This window comes from Marmota monax, unplaced genomic scaffold (assembly GCF_021218885.2).
Source record: "Marmota monax isolate L192 unplaced genomic scaffold, Marmota_monax_Labrador192_F-V1.1 WCK01_AAM20220418_F8-fsc00014, whole genome shotgun sequence".
NCBI classification, from domain to species: domain Eukaryota; kingdom Metazoa; phylum Chordata; class Mammalia; order Rodentia; family Sciuridae; genus Marmota; species Marmota monax.
Window position 1 is genome coordinate 17385176 of NW_026695222.1, and position 15469 is coordinate 17400644.

The 15469-nt window shown below is 50.9% G+C and overlaps 1 protein-coding gene across 6 annotated transcripts; it reads left to right on the forward strand.

The window, feature by feature from the left end:
• The first annotated feature begins 1349 nt into the window (after nt 1–1349).
• On the forward strand, nt 1350–14666 carry Tldc2 (TBC/LysM-associated domain containing 2). Of its 6 annotated transcripts, XM_046433350.2 has the most exons (8): nt 1365–1516; nt 2357–2415; nt 2523–2595; nt 3999–4160; nt 4799–4951; nt 7409–7504; nt 12796–12869; nt 13780–14666. In XM_046433350.2, exons 3-8 carry the CDS (start codon nt 2563–2565, stop codon nt 13913–13915), a joined length of 654 nt encoding a protein of 217 aa, XP_046289306.1. In that variant the 5' UTR covers nt 1365–1516; nt 2357–2415; nt 2523–2562; the 3' UTR covers nt 13916–14666. The 6 variants fall into 6 exon arrangements, with proteins under 6 accessions (XP_046289305.1, XP_046289306.1, XP_046289307.1 ...); XM_046433349.2 differs by lacking the exon at nt 2357–2415 and having other exon boundaries at nt 1350–1404; XM_046433351.2 differs by lacking the exon at nt 2357–2415 and having other exon boundaries at nt 2494–2595.
• Nucleotides 14667–15469: the final 803 nt, after the last annotated feature.

Below are 15469 nucleotides of genomic sequence, written 5' to 3' on the forward strand. Positions count from 1 at the left end.
TTCTTTCTTTTCTTTTCTTTTCCTTTTTTCTTACCAGGAGAGTGGAAACATTTCCCATTCACACCTAAACTCTCTGCCAATGTCACTGAGGCGCTGAGTGGATGCTCCATGCCTGGGTCACTCACCTTTCTCCCTTTAATGGGACACTCCAGCTGTTTCCTGGAGATGACTATGCAGTTTGAGTGGGAGGTGGCACGCAGTCTGCAGAGGAGAAAGGAGGCCGGCTGTAGGGCAGAGTGGGGGTGGTAGGGCAGAGTGGGGGTGGCAGGCCCCCTGGCACCCGATGCCCACTACTTCCCCTTTCTGGGGGCTGTTACCTGACAGGTGTGTTGCTGCCAGGTCACACTCTGAATTTTCCTGGATTTGCAGACAAAGAATGGGAGAGCTCCGCAACCCTCCCTGACTTCTCAGAGTGTCCAATGGTCGGGCGTGGAGCATGGGGGAAATGGGGATAAGAGGGATACCCAGGCAGGGGCGGCAGGAAGTGCCTGGCATGTGACCCTGGGCCGTTTACAGCTTAAACACACATTGCAACAGCCATGTTTGAAGTGGCAACAGGACTCTTCACTTGGCTGTTTTTCCCAAAATAGAAGTCCTTTGGCATCCCCCGATTCCTGGAGGAAGTATTGCCCCCAGGACACCTGGTCTTAGGCAGAGTACGAGGGACCCAAGTCCTCTCCACCAAGGCCAGAGGGACAGGGTCTCTTTTAGATGGGTAAAGAGGAGGCCGCCTGTGAGACATGTGTTCACCCACCCAACAGAGGCTGATCAGAGCTACCCACCTGGGGGCCAGCTGAAGTCCTTCTGGCTCTGACTTTTATGACTGAACAACACAACAGTCACCAAGGTCCTATTGGGAGCCAGGGATAGAGAATGCCCACCGACAGTGTCTTCTGGGCCACACTGGGCTGTGCACGACCTCCCTGACTGTACCCAAGGCTAATGAGGAAAGTCCTCACACCATCTGAGGGGGAGCCCGCAGGGCAAAGCCCGGCCCCAGGCTTCCCCACAGCACAGCGTTGACAGAGAGCGACCCGCATTGCTCTTTCCCGTAGCATTTGCATATCACAGATTTTACCCTTAAGGAAAGGGTCCTCAGTAGTGGGCATCAGACACCAGGTGGCCCCTGGGAGCTCCTGGTAAGAGCCAAGGAGCCCAGTGTCCCCCACCTTTGAGATTTTGGGGACAGAGCCGGGGCAGAGGCCTGCTGAGGTTTTGTTTGTGTGTGTTTGTGGATCTGAGTTCTGATGTAGGATAATCACCAACAGGTTGTCCCGGCTGGAACCGGAGCTGGCCCAGGGCCAGGGCCTGCCACCTTCTGGGTGAATATAAGAGCCGCCTGGGGCAGAGGTGCCAGCCACCTGCTGGGGGACAGGAGTTCGGAGCCAAAACTGCTGCTGTCAGGTGGGCCGGGTCGGGTGTTGATGTGGCCAGTTGTCCTCAGGATCAAGGATGGACACTAAGGAAACTGTCGACCAGAAAGCCAGAGGCAACTAGGTGTCCAGGGCCTGGCAGGGTGAGTCCCTGCCTCGAGGGTTCTCACCTTTCCCTCCCCACGTCGAGCTTCTCACCTTGTGAGGGACTGAAGGACTGAGTCCCAGAGGCCCCTGGGTGGGAAGCTGGCCTCTTGTTGGGGAGTCGGACCTGGATTTCTAGAGGTAATGTGGGGTCGGTAGTAAGCACTGCGATTACCCAGCACACTGGGGTTATCTTATGGAATCAAGGATGTGAGGATGGAGGCCTGGCTAAGGATCTTAATTCAGGCACTGCCTTTATTTATTATTATGCTTTAATTTTATTGTTGTTGATGGACCTTTATTTATTTATATGCGGTGCTGAGAATCGAACCCAGTGCCTCACACATGCTAGGCAAGCGCTCTACCACTGAGCCACAACCCCATCCCCACTTTAATTTATTCTTACCACAGTCTCCTGAGATAGCTATTAGTGTTTCACAGAAATGCAGACCGAAGCACAGAGATGTTAAATAGCTTGCCCAAGGTCACACAGCCAAGTAAGTGTTTAATATTGGAACCTTGACACCGCAGCCATGCCCCCCCCACTTCCCACTTTCTTTCTGGTGCTAGGGATCAAACTCAGGGCCTTGTACACTTTCTCGCGAGTGTTCTACCACTGAGCTACACTCCTAGCTCAAAAAATTTTTAAAGGACCTGCTCCTTTGCAAATGGGCTTATCATGGTCAAGCAGGGAGTCAGAGGCCCTGGGCCCCCAGCCTGGGCTTCAGGCATCCCTGGAAGAGCCGTGGTCCCTAGGCCAGGCTGTCAGAAGGGCGAGGAGGAGGAAGGGAATCACGGCTAGAATCTGTTCCATGTGACTGATGTATCGATTCTGTCAGTGCGGCCTGGAGTGCCCAGTTGCTCCCAGATCCACCCAGGGGACACCAGGGGGTGACAGGTGAGAGGAGGGAGCAAAGGGCAGCTGGGTGGCACGGAGCCAGCGAGGTGTGCCCAGGCGCCTCCCTCCTGCCTCCAGGCCTGTCATAGCACTTCCTCCCTGGACAGGGCTGGGGACTGGCTCCCGGCGCAGGGCTGCGACAGAAGAATGCAAGGTCTCCGCTGGCGTTACACGAGGCTGGTAAGGGTCCAGCTCGGGCTGTGGGTGAGGTTGGGACGGAGTGAGATCTCGGCCAGGGAGGGGCCTGGGCTGGGGTTGGAGGCAGGTGGGTGCTTTGTTCCCCTCTCAAGTCCCTTCCTGGCTGTCTAGGGGTTTAGAGCAGGGCCTGTGGCCCGTGTTCCCCGCCCCGTGGTCCTCAGATGGAGCTGTGTCCAGAGGCCCCCCACACAGTGGGCAAGCAGGAGCCCTGGGCATTTCTGTCCTTTTTTAAAAAAAATTTCTTTTTTTTTTTTAATATTTATTTTTTAGTTTTCGGCAGACACAACATCTTTGTTGGTATGTGGTGCTGAGGATCGAACCCAGGCCGCACGCATACCAGGCGAGCGCGCTACTGCTTGAGCCACATCCCCAGCCCTAAAAAAATTTTTTTAGTTGTAGATGGATGCAAAACTTTATTTATTTTTATGTGGTGCTGAGGATCGAATTCACACATGCGAGGCAGGTGCTGTACCACTGGAATTTCTTATTCTCTAAGGGGTCTCTCCTTCCTAAAAGCCTGAAATCATTTTGTGTAGGTCTGCATGCATGCGCAAGTGTCCATGCATGTGGGGACACACACACACACACACACACACTTACACACCAAGTACCCTGGTACAGAGCGGAAGCTCAAGGGAGTGAATGATATACCAGCACACACCCTACCCACACACCCACACCTTTACACACTCCCAGCTTGCCCTCAGAACACAGTGACATGTAACACGCCGTGTAACACACTCACCTACACTGGACACCTTCTCACACTGAGAAGCCAGAACAAAATTCACATGGAGAAACACATTTTATAACCACCTATAAAAACACTGTCTCACCTGTGACTACACACATGGTTCCACTGGCTGACAGGGAGAAATTAGAAGCACATTCTTCGGATTCTGGATGAGATACAGAGAGCTCAAGCATGACGAGCACACAGCACCGTCCAGCCCAGCATGAGCCGTGCCAATGTCAGCCCTTGTCATTACCACTAGTGCTGTTGTGGTCCTTAATTCAGGCACTAACACCAATGGCTGCATCTCAGAGGATGGGCTGCCACCTGCCCTTCTCCCCTGCCCCACACGGAACTCAAAAGCCAGCGTCCACCCTGGGTTCAGCGGAAACAGGTGAACAGGTGCAGGGCCACGGCTCCACTGGCAGCACTGTGCCCTGGGGTGTGTGACCCTGCATCTTCACTGGTGGCAGCCAGGAAGGAAGCAGGCTGGAGGCAGGGCAGAGTCCTGTCTGTCACGGGCACCTCCCGGCTCTCCTGGGCTGGGCTGCAGGGACCTGGGCAGGGGGTGGGCAGTCAGCCTGAGGCTTCTGGGCTGGGAAAACAGTGCAAGTTGGTCCCTCAACCCATTGGCGACTTTGTGTCTTCACAGCCCAGCCAGATGGAGGACACCATGTCTGGGGAGGAGGGGGAGGAGGAGGAAGAGGAGGAGGAGACAGCCCCAGCCCCAGCTCCTGCCCCTGCCCCTGAAGACCCCGTGGAGCCCCAGCTGACAGAAGCCAGCCAGGTTCTCGGTGCCTCGGAGATCAGGCAGGTTCGGACACTGCCCTTCCCAGGACTTCAGCCCTGGAACTCTTCCCCACACCTGCCACTCCCAGGGACACTGGGGTCACAGATCTCTGTCTCCAGCTCTCTGTGTCACCTTGGGCGAATCGAGTCTTCTCTCTGGGCTTCCCTTTCCTTTCTAGTAAAAACCCAGTAACGTTTCCAGCAGCCTCTGCACGGGGCTGAGAGGCTGAGAACCCAGGAAAAGACGTTAATTCCAAGATGGAATCAGTCTTGGGAACTGAAGCCAATCTGGGGTGTAGGTGGGACAGGAGATGGGGGACAGGGAGGAAGGATGCAGCATCCGTGTATTCTCTGGCCTCTTGAGGACAAAGTGACCCAGGGGAGTGAAACCCTGCCTGGGTTTGGCTCCTGGCTCTGCCATTTACTCTCCTGCGGGTTTGGGGCTGGTTGCCCCAACTTGCTGAGGCTCAGTTTCCTTATCTATAAAATGGGAAGAAAAACTCCTGTCTCCAAGGGCTGTTGCCAAGAGGCACGAAGTTCCTGGAAACAGTGAGGCACCGTGCCCGTCAGGGGTGCTGAGCCCAGTCCTCTGGGTCCTGAGGTTATGATGGAAGGAGGACAGTGGGAGAGGACCCCCTCACTCACCTCCAGCCCTGCCCCCAGCTTAGCCTCCACCTTCCCGCACGAGTCACCGGCCACCCCTGGAGTCTCGTTTTCTGTACGTCGAGGGACGGCTTTAGTCTGCGGAGCCTGTACCGGCAGATGGAAGGCCACAGTGGGCCAGTGCTCCTGCTCCTGAGGGACCAGGATGGGCAGGTGAGTTGGGCTGGGGTTCTGGGGGACAGAGCCGGACATCAGTGGGTCCAGCCCATGACAGCCTTAGGGACGAGAGGCAGAGGTGATAAACCAAGCCACCTCTAACAGACCCTGCTGATGGCGTGGAGGCCTACCCCGCTCAGAGCCAGCCCAGGACACATGATCCTAAGCTCCTTCTACATCCAGACTAGATGGATTCACCCCAGAAAGGTCCCGGCCCTCTTGGAGCTAATAGTTTAATGGGGGGAGGGCTCAGGCCTTAAGCAAATAATCATTTGACCATAAAACAAAACTGCATTGTTAGCCTCAAAGCACAAGAAACTATGGAGGGATTTTAAGCAGGTGATCTACAGCTTAAATATCAGTGTATTTTTTTTCTAATGGACAGAATGCCTTTATTTTATTTGTGTGGTGCTGAGGATCAAACCCAGTACCTCACACGTGCTAGGCAAGCACTCTGCCACTGAGCTACAGCCTCAGCCTGTGTTCTTTTTTTTTTTTTTTTGAGTCTTTCTTTTGGTGCGGGGACTTGAACTTCTGACCTTGTGCATGCTAGGTAAGCATTCTACCCCTGAGCTCTACCCCCAGCCTAAGGCCATTGCTTGTTCGGAAATCACCCCTAACTGGTGGGAGAAGGATGAGTTGGAGGAGCTGAGAAGGGAAGCAGGTCCGAAGAGGCAGCTGACTCCTGCATTTTATAAGAGGAGGCTTGAGGTAGCTATGCCTGACGTCCATGTGGTCTTTCCAATGGTGGATTTCCAAGAAGGCTCTCCATATAAAAGGAGGGGTGGAACTGGTAGCTCATTTCAAATGATGATCTCCTGTGGAAGGAACATACTAGAGCTGGGAGAGGTCTCAGGGATTCCAGAGGATACACCCCTCCACTTGGGCCAGAGTGCCTGTCTCCAAATGCTGATGGAAGGAATCCCTGCCTGAGGGCCAGGAAGCTCACTCTCTTCAGAAGCAGCCCCTTGTGTGGCAGAAATCATTGACTATGAGGAAGTTCCTCCTAATATTAAGCCCCCAACCCAGCTGTTTCCAGTGATCCTACCTCTGCCACCCAGCGTCATTTATAATGGTGACAATCCACAGCCCACCTACCTATCCCACCAGAGGATGATGGCTAAGTCAATGCAAATCCCTCCACAGAGTGAATGAGGTTTCACTCCATATAGTGAAATACCAGGCAAGCAAGAAACATGATGTAAAGCATACCTATTAAGTGTGTTAAGTTTTTTTTTTTTTAAGCGTGATATTAAAGGCATTCTTGGGACAACTGGAAAAAATGGAATAGGAAGTAGCTACTAGATGACATTATGGGATTATTGTTAATTCTCTTAGGGGGGATGATAGTACTGTGGTTATGTAAGAGAAAGTCTCCATTCATAGGAGATGAACTATTTGGTATGGTCATAGTATCTGCTGCTTAATTTCAAGTGGGACAGAGAAATAAATAAATGAAGAGGGAGAGGGAGTGGGGAGGGGGAGAGAGAGACAAATATAGCAAACAACTTCATGATTTTGAGTCTAGTGGGGGGATCTGTACTGTGTTTTGAAGTTTTTTATGTTCGAAATTGTTAAAGAAAAGCGAGGATAACAACTTTAAGGAGTTTCCGTTTGAAATGATGCAAGGGCACACTCCTGTAGGCTCAGCTTCTCAGGAGGCTGAGGCAGGAGGAGCAGCAATTTGGCAAGATCCTAAGCAACTTGATGAGACCCTGTCACAAAATAAAAAGTAAAAAGGGCTGGGGATGTAGCCGGTGGTAAAGCGCCCCTGGGTTCAATCCCAGTGTAAAAAGGGCGGGGGAGGGGCTGGGGATGTGGCTCAGGCGGTAGCGCGCTCGCCTGGCATGCGTGCGGCCCGGGTTCGAGCCTCAGCACCACATACCAACAAAGATGTTGTGTCCGCCGAGAACTGAAAAATAAACGTTGAAAAATTCTCTCTCTCTCTTTCTCTCGCTCACTCTCTCTTTAAAAAAAAAAAAAAAAAAAAAAAAAAAGGGCGGGGGAATAGAAGTGAGGGGAGCAGTGCCCCAGACCAGCCCATTATATGGAACCTTGCTTTCGTGTGGAAGTGTGCACACCAGCATCAACCTGAGACTAGAGGAAACACACCAAAAATATCATGAAAAATTACCCTGGGGAGCCCGAAGGGGATCTGGGAGGGTCCTGTTTTGTCTTTGCTTGTCTGTGACCTCCAGCGTTTCTGGAAGTACTCGTGTAAAGTAAGTGGCTTTGAGAAGCAGCGGGAGGGCGCTGACACTGAGAGGCCCCACTGGCTCTCCTGGGGATTGGCAGGGAAGGGGTGCAGGTAGAGACCAGGGGGGCTCCCCACCCGCTCTGCCCCTGGCTCCCCTGGGGCCTTGAGGACAAGCCTACCTCACCGAGTCTGCAGGACAGGGTTGCCAGAGACCCCAACTCCCTCCCAGTGTCAGACCCCTGTCCTCTGCCTTCCAGATGTTTGGCGCCTTCTCCTCCTCAGCCCTTCGACTCAGCAAGGGCTTCTACGGCACAGGCGAGACATTCCTCTTCTCCTTCTCCCCACAGCTGAAGGTGAGGGTCCTCATTTCCTATGGGGCGGGGGGCTCTATGGCAGGCCACAGTTCCCAGGGTCCCAGTGGCCCCCAGCTCCAACCCCCATGCTGGGATGCTTGGTGTCCCTCTCTCCACCCAGAGGAACGCAGCAGGGCAACGAAGAGCAGAGCATCCCCTTGGCCTGTCCATCTTTAAAAAAGAAAATGCTCTGTAGGTCTTGAGTGACCACTGACGGGCTGAGGGGAGGGGTGCCGCTCTCCAGGCACAAGCTGGAAAGGCAGCAGGGGCCCAAGAGCAGATGGTTCTGAGGTGTGGTGGCAGGAGGATGTGGCCAATGGCTTCTTGGGAAGCACAGGTGAGGTCCTCAGCTAAGAGTGAGGATGGAGGAGGGGCATGAAGGAGAGGGAGGGAGTCACACAGGATCCGCAGTGTGGGGAGGGGGCCCTAGAGGAGACTGTGGGACAGGACCGCCAGGCTGTGGCGGGTGGAGGTTTGGGCCTGTGAGTTTCCAGGCGGGACAACCCCTCAGCAGTGTCCATCACCTCTGCCAGGCCTGGAGAAAGGTGGATGGGAGGGTCCTCCAGGATTGGGGTTTTGCCAAGTTGGTTGAGCCGAGGCAGGAAGGGAGCCGGGCATGGTGGCACACACCTGTAATCTGGGCAACTCGGGAGGCTGAGGCAGGAGGAGTGCAAGTTTGAGGCCAGCCTCAGCAACTTAGCGAGTCCCTATCTCAAAATAAAATAAATAAATAAATAAAAAGTGCTGGGGATGTAATTCATGGTAGAGCACTTGCCTAAGCAGAACTCTGGGGCACATCCCATCTCCCTGCCCTCAACACACACAGGCAGAGAGGGAAGAGCAGGTTGAAGGAGAGAAAATACAAAACGCACCACATGGGGCTGGGGTGTGGCTCAGTGGTAACGCCCTGGGTTCGATTCTCAGAATCACATACAAATAAATAAAGAATCGAACCCAGGGCGTTACCACTGAGCCACTGAGTTTTTTTATATATATAAACCCAAAATGCATCACAGAATCTAGGCTGTAAAGAGGCAAGGGAAGCCACCAGAAACTGAGGGATACTGGGACAAAACTGGCCTCAGTAGAGGACAGGTCTCCCTGAGGAGCAGGGAACAGTGTGTTGACCTGATGGATATGGCATTCAAAGGACATTTGAGCTAGACTGTGGACTTGTCCCTGATGAGGACAAGTCCCCCGAGGTGACCGCGGAAGACAGTAGCTGAGAACCCTCTGGAGGTTAAGAGAAAAAGACTGTAGGCGGGGACAGGGACAGAAGTTCACCCAGGAATCAGGAAAGAGGAGGGGATGGTGAGTGATGGGGGTGAAGAGACCCGTGACCGATGGCCACAGGTGGCTGGCATCTCAGGTGGCACCATCTACCAAGGAGCTGGGGCTCTTTCCTTATTTTTGTTTTTTGGTACCAGGGATTGGATCTGGGGTGCTTAGCCACTGAGCCACACCCCAGCCCTTTTTATTATTTTATTTTATTTTATTTAAAAAAATATTTTTAGTTGTAGATGGACACAATGACTGTTTATGTTTTTTTTATGAGCAAGCCTCTACCACTGAGCCACATCCCCAGCCCCCTTTTATTTTTTCTTTAGAGACAGTAAGTTGCTGAGGCTGGTGTGTGAGCCTCCTGCCTCAGCCTCCCGAGTCACTACGATGGAGCTGAGGCTCTTGAAGGAGGGAGAAGCTGTCAGAAAGACCAAGTGGTCTAAGGTGACAAACTCAGCTCTTGCTTCCCGCCATGGGGTTTCTGAAGGACAATGATAATAGTCCCAAACATCTCCCATCCCAAACGTCTTCCATCCAACAATTTTCTGCCTCTGGGTCCCTTATTGAAGGAAGCCACCGAGCTCTGCTTGCATGGCAGGGAGCATCCTACTTTTAGCATGAATCAACATGACGGCTGCTGGTGGGTCACCTTCCCGCCTCCACACACCAGCACCATCCTCACATCAGTCCCCGGAGGACTGTGCCATTATCATCCCCATGCTACAGAGGAGGAAACTGAGGCAGAGAGAAGTTGAATGATGGGCCCCAGTTAACTCAGTTGCCGGAGGTGAGGACGGGACAGGAGTCTGAATGCAGCCGCAGCACAGCACGACCTCTCTAAACTGCAGAGGGTCCCCAGCTTAGGATGCTCCTGTGCTGGGGAAGGAAAGCTGAACACTAAACTGAGTAAGAAGGGCTCCGGAAGAAGCGCAGAGGCACCCGTGTCTGGTGGAGAGGGTGATCAGGGAGGCTTCCTGGAGGAGGAGCTTCTGGAGATGGATCTTTGATAGACAAACCCAAGATGAGCAGGCGGCTGAGGGGGTCAGAGGAGTTCTCAGAGCTGTGCTTGGGGGAACGAGAGCACATTCAGGCATCCATAGAGACAGGGTGGAGCAGGGAGTATATGGCTGGGCACTGTCATCAAGAAATACTGATTCACATTTTCTTCTATGGGTGGAGAATTAGTTCCAGGGGCTTCGGTTTGCTCTGAGCTCTTCTAATAAGTGCAGACCACCTTGCCAAAGGCTGTCTGTCTAGCCTCCACCAGCCAGAGCCTCCTCCAGTCTTCCTGGGAGACGGGCGCCAGTTGCGCACGGTCAGGATGCTGGTCATCACCACTGCCCCTCCAGTGTCCACATACTAGAGTTCTAGAACCTTCCTCCTACTGCAGGCCAACTCCTTGTCTGCCTCTTGCTGGCTCCCTCTCTTCCTCCAACCCTCTTACTTACCTCTGGGTTCTCAGCTCTTCTCTGCCGACCCTCATTTCCTCTGTGGTTTCGTCCACCCTCACAGGTTTCCATGCCAACCACATGCTGATGACCTCTTCCCTGGACTCCAGACTCACACAGCCAACCATTGCCCAGCACCTCTGCTTGGTTCTCCAACATGACATGTCAAGCTTAACCTGTCTGAAACTGAGTTCCTGTCTTTGCTCCATGAAATCTGCTCCTCTCCCTGTTTTCCCTCACCAGAGATAATGGTACCTCCATCTTCTCTGCCACTGTGACCAAAAAATCTTGGAGAGCTCCCTCTTCCTCTCACACCCGCATCTGGGCTAACAGCTGCCTCCGCCTATGTTCAGAATCCTCCACGTCTAGACGCGTGCTTAGCTGTCACCCTGGTTCAAGCCTTCTTTGTTCCTGCTGCAGTATCCTAATGGGTCTCCCTGGTTCTACCTGCAGTCCTAACAGTTAGCTGGAATGATCCTTTTGAAAAGGAAGTCACAGCATGTTGCTTTTTGGCTTCCTTTTTCACTTGGAGAAAAGCCAAAGTCTGTACAAAGACCAATGACCTGGCCTGTCTCTGATATTGTTTCTTACCACTTTCCTTCCCCTCACTTTGCTCCAACCACACTGGCCTGAACTGGCACTTGGACATAGGTCTACTCTGCCTCAGGGCCTTTGTACATGCTGTTCTGCCCAGAATGCCCTTCTCTTAGGTCTCCACATGGCTCCATCCCACAGGACTTTGTCCTAATGTTGCCATTTCAGTGACTACCCTGCCTAGGTTATTTAAAATTATCACCCCCCCTATTCCCTGAAAACCTTTATTGCCCTTCTCAGTGTCATTTCTCTCCCTAGCATTTTCACCTTCTAACATGCTATTTCTTACTTTTTTATTTGCTTCCTTCCACTAGAATGTGAATCCTTTGAGGCACAGATTTTAACCTACTGTGTTAACCACTGTACCTAGTACTTAAACCGTGCCTGGTGCATAAATGCTAAAAAAATTACTGAAATGAATGATTTTTTCTTCAGGGGGACACTGTCTTCCCTGCCTGTGGTTATGGAATCCTGTCTCTTAAAAAATTGGTTAATTCTTTACTGTCTTTGGTCTTCGGGCATTTCTGTGTCCTTCATAAATTCCCAATGCTTCATCCTTTAATTGCTATTCTAAGCAGCACCATGAACTTCATCTTAATTTTTTTCTGTAGCAATATTTATCTTATGGTTTCAAGTCTGAAGGTCATGTCTTTGAAGGAAGTTGAGGAAGTGTTCAATAGTTCTTTTTAATTTTTTATTTTTGATACTGGGGATTGAATTGCGGGGGTGGGGAGGGGCTTAACCACTGAGCCACATCCCTGACCTTTTTATTTTTTAAGACAGGGTCTCGCTAAGTTTCTTACAGCCTTGCTAATTTGCTGATGCTGAAGCTGGCTTTGAACTTGTGATCCTCCTGCCTCAGCCTCCTGGGTGGCTGGATTACAGGCGTGTGTCACTGTGCTTGGCAACAGTTCTGTTTTCCTGTGGTTACTTGCTAATATTATCTCATCCCTTCTGAGCCAGGACTTTTCTTTTAATTAGTCCTTTTTAGGTTTTGTTTTTACAACTAATTGCTGGCAATAATATACCTTTGTGGCCCTTTAGAAGTCCTTTTATTGCCTAATTTGATTCTTAAATAATGTATTTATTTAACAAATGAATTCAGCCACAGCACTCCACTGTGCCAGGGACCAAGCTGCCCTCTGGACCGTACATTTCAGTGGGCGGATAAAGGCACACAGATGCCGCCGAATGAGTGCTCTCCGAGGGTAAACGCCAAGGAGGACAAGACAGGGCTGGAGGAAGAACGGCCTTAATAGGGATGTCCAGGAACGTTTCTGGGATGACCCTTAAGCTGAAAGAGAAGAGGGTCCTAGTAGACCTGGGGGAAGAGCCCTCTGGGCAGCAGGACCGGGGAGCACAGAGGTCTAAGCAGGAATGAGCTTTGGATGTTCCAGGGACAGCAAGGCCAGAGTAGTTCATGGGCAGTCAACAGGGGAGAAGAGATCAGAGAGAAAATCAGGGTGCAGGCAGCTGCGCCAGGGGCTCTAGTAAGGAGACGGATTTCCTCCATTACAGATTCCAAATAGAACACTCAGGTCACAGTGTGGAGATGGGCTGGGGCAGGAGCTGGTGGGACAAAAACATTGGGAGGCTGTGGCCAGGGCACGGGGGAGGAGGCAAGTTGTTGGGGACAGGCAGGCTTGGTGTGACCTGAAGTGAGAGATGCATGTTCGTGGTAGAATCAGCCCCTGCTCCACTTCTTTCCTGCTTTGGAAGCAGGAAGCCTCAGAGGTTTCTGTTCTATTCCTAGAGCGAAGGCGCTTCTAGGCTGTGGAAACTCAAACTACAGGGTGTGAGAGGTGATCAACAAGAAGAGAAATCTCAGGAGCCTGGGGCCCAGAGTTCCTGCAGCTTGGTTGGGCCCTGGAGGCTTTATTCCCTCCACAACGCTGCCATCTAGTGGCTTGGAGTCAGACTGCACAACCAGGACTCCCCAGTAACCCTGAGCTTTGCCTGTCACCCCAGGTCTTTAAGTGGACAGGAAGCAACTCTTTCTTTGTGAAAGGAGACTTGGATTCCCTGATGATGGGCAGTGGCAGGTGAGTGTCGCCATCCTCCCGAGTCTTGGGGTGGAGTCTGTGTTTGGACCCTTTCTCTCTCCATAACTGCAGGCTGTAACTGCTCCAGATGAAGTGGGGAGGCTGGGGGTTCACTTTCTCCTTCAGTCACTGTCCACCCCCTGGGCCAACCTCTCAACCTCACAGAAGCCAAGGAGCGAGCAAGAAGATGCACAAACTCCCCCACCAGTTTATACAGCTGAGTCGGAATTCATGTGACTTTGGGTACAATGACATGGTTGGATGAGGCTGGAGTCCAGAGATGGCAAGACTAAGATTTGCCAGTCAGCTCAGTGATCCTAGGGGACCTAACTTTAATTAGAGGAAGGCTACATCTGCCCTCCTCTAATAACCCGGGCTTCTGTATATGTGTCTGGGAGATGGAGAGAGTTAGGAAAAAGGAGGCTGGTCTCACTCTTGGTGTGACCTTCAAATGCAGGCACATTAATGAGTTTTACCCTGAGGGCAGAGATGAAAGCATTGCTTGATTAGTACCAAATTCTTTTGCTTTCCCAGCTGCCTGAAAAGCCTCCTTTGAGAGGCAGCTTGGCACAAACACATCAGTCATTGCTGATTTGCAGTAATTCACTTCTTGGCTCCAGCCTAGGTTTTCTGTGAAATGTGGGGATCAGAATGTTCCAAGTGTCTGGGCTGTGGGGATGGCTGTACCACTGTATGTATTTATGAAAATCCTTGAATTGTCTTTAAAAGTGCTTTAAGCCCCACAGGGAACAACATGCTGAATCCCCCGGAAAAGTCAGGATAAGTTGGTCTAAGGAACAATGAGGAGCAACCTGGGCAGCTGTGATGGCATGGCTAAGGCTGGCGGTGGTGGATTCTGAGGCCCAACATACAGGGCTGAGTCATGCCAACATCTTCTTCTTCTTTCTAGCGGCCAGTTTGGGCTATGGTTAGATGGAGACCTGTATCACGGGGGAAGCCACCCCTGTGCGACCTTCAACAATGAGGTGCTGGCCCGGCGCGAGCAGTTCTGCATCAAGGAGCTGGAGGCCTGGGTTCTGAGCTGATGCCCTGTGCCAGCAGCTTCCTGGGCCACAGGGACTCAGACCTGCTCATGGATGCTGTCCAGGTCTTCCTCACATGGGGCAGCCCCTTCTGAAACTAGGATGACATACTCATGTTGACTCTGCTGTTGGACAGCCTCCTTGTGGCTTGAGGACAGACAGGTATGGGGGCAGACACTGTTCTGCGTAAGTGATCTGAATATGTGAAAGACACACCTTACCCAAGAAGCAAAGAGTACCTCATGAAAATTACTGTTATAGGAATTCAACAGTGAATACATGTTTACTGTAGAAAACCCAGAAGACACAGAAAAAATTTTAAATTGCCAGGTGTGGTGGGACACAGCTACTTGAGAGGCTGAGGCAGGAGGTAATCAAGTTCAAGGCCAGCCTAAGTAACTTAGCAAGAGCCCATCTCAAAATAAAATAAATTATATATGTGTAATAAGAATTGTAGGGGCTGGGGCTCAGTGGTAGCGCTATTGCCTTGCATGTGTGAGGTACTGGGTTAGATCCTCAGCACCGCATACAAATAAAAAAAAGTCTATCAACAACTAAAAAAAAAAAAAAAATATATATATATATATAAAGAATTGTAATTAGAAAAAAACAAAGTACATGTATAAAGACATGAATTGGCATGAACATACTTTATATATAAAGATATGAAAAAAACTGTGCTGTATATGTGTAATAAGAATTGTAATGCATTCTGCTGTCGTGTATTAAAAATAAAATCAATTAAAAAAAAAAAGGATTGGGATTGGCTCAGCAGTACAGCACTTGCTGGAGGCCCTGGGTTCAACACCTGGACGCAAAAATGATGAATGAATGAATGAACAAATAAATGAATAAATAAATAAATAAATAAATAAAACTGTCTAAAATGCAAACTCCCCAAACAGTAATGTTTTCATGTATATCTTTCAAAACAATTTTCTATGGAGATACATGTATATATATTTTTTCTTACAAAAACAGCATTCTTGTCATGTATAACTAATTAGAAGAAAACAAAAAAACAAACAAACAAAAACCTGTATTCTCTTACATGGGTGGTGTTGTACCTTGTATGTTTTAAGAATTACTTTAATTTAAAGAACGCTGTCAAACCTCAGAAACCTGGGCTCAGCCCGAGGAACTAACAAAGACTCTAGCAGCAGTATTCCTTCTCTTGTCCCGTGACTATTCTAGAACTCTGGGGGTCCTGCATGCCACCAAGGTACAATGAAGATATGAAAGCAGCAAATGAACAGTATGCTTATTTGGGCAAAGATGCTGAACCTCTGTGGATGGAACTTGAAGGAGATGAGAAGAGAGAAAGGAGTGTTTTCTGGTGCAACAGGAGCTCTGCAAACTAAGAACACTCCTTAGTCCTCTCCTTCCCACGCCAGGGCCTGCCTTCTGCTAGAGGGAAAGATGCTATTCCTTGCCTTGCTGCACGAGGAGAGCTCCCTGCCAGGGACCTTGTTACTGCCATGCCTCTCGCTGACCCCACGGTGTGGAAGGACTAAGCAACATCAGAGTCCTGCATGGCCTGCATTCATGTGCACAGCA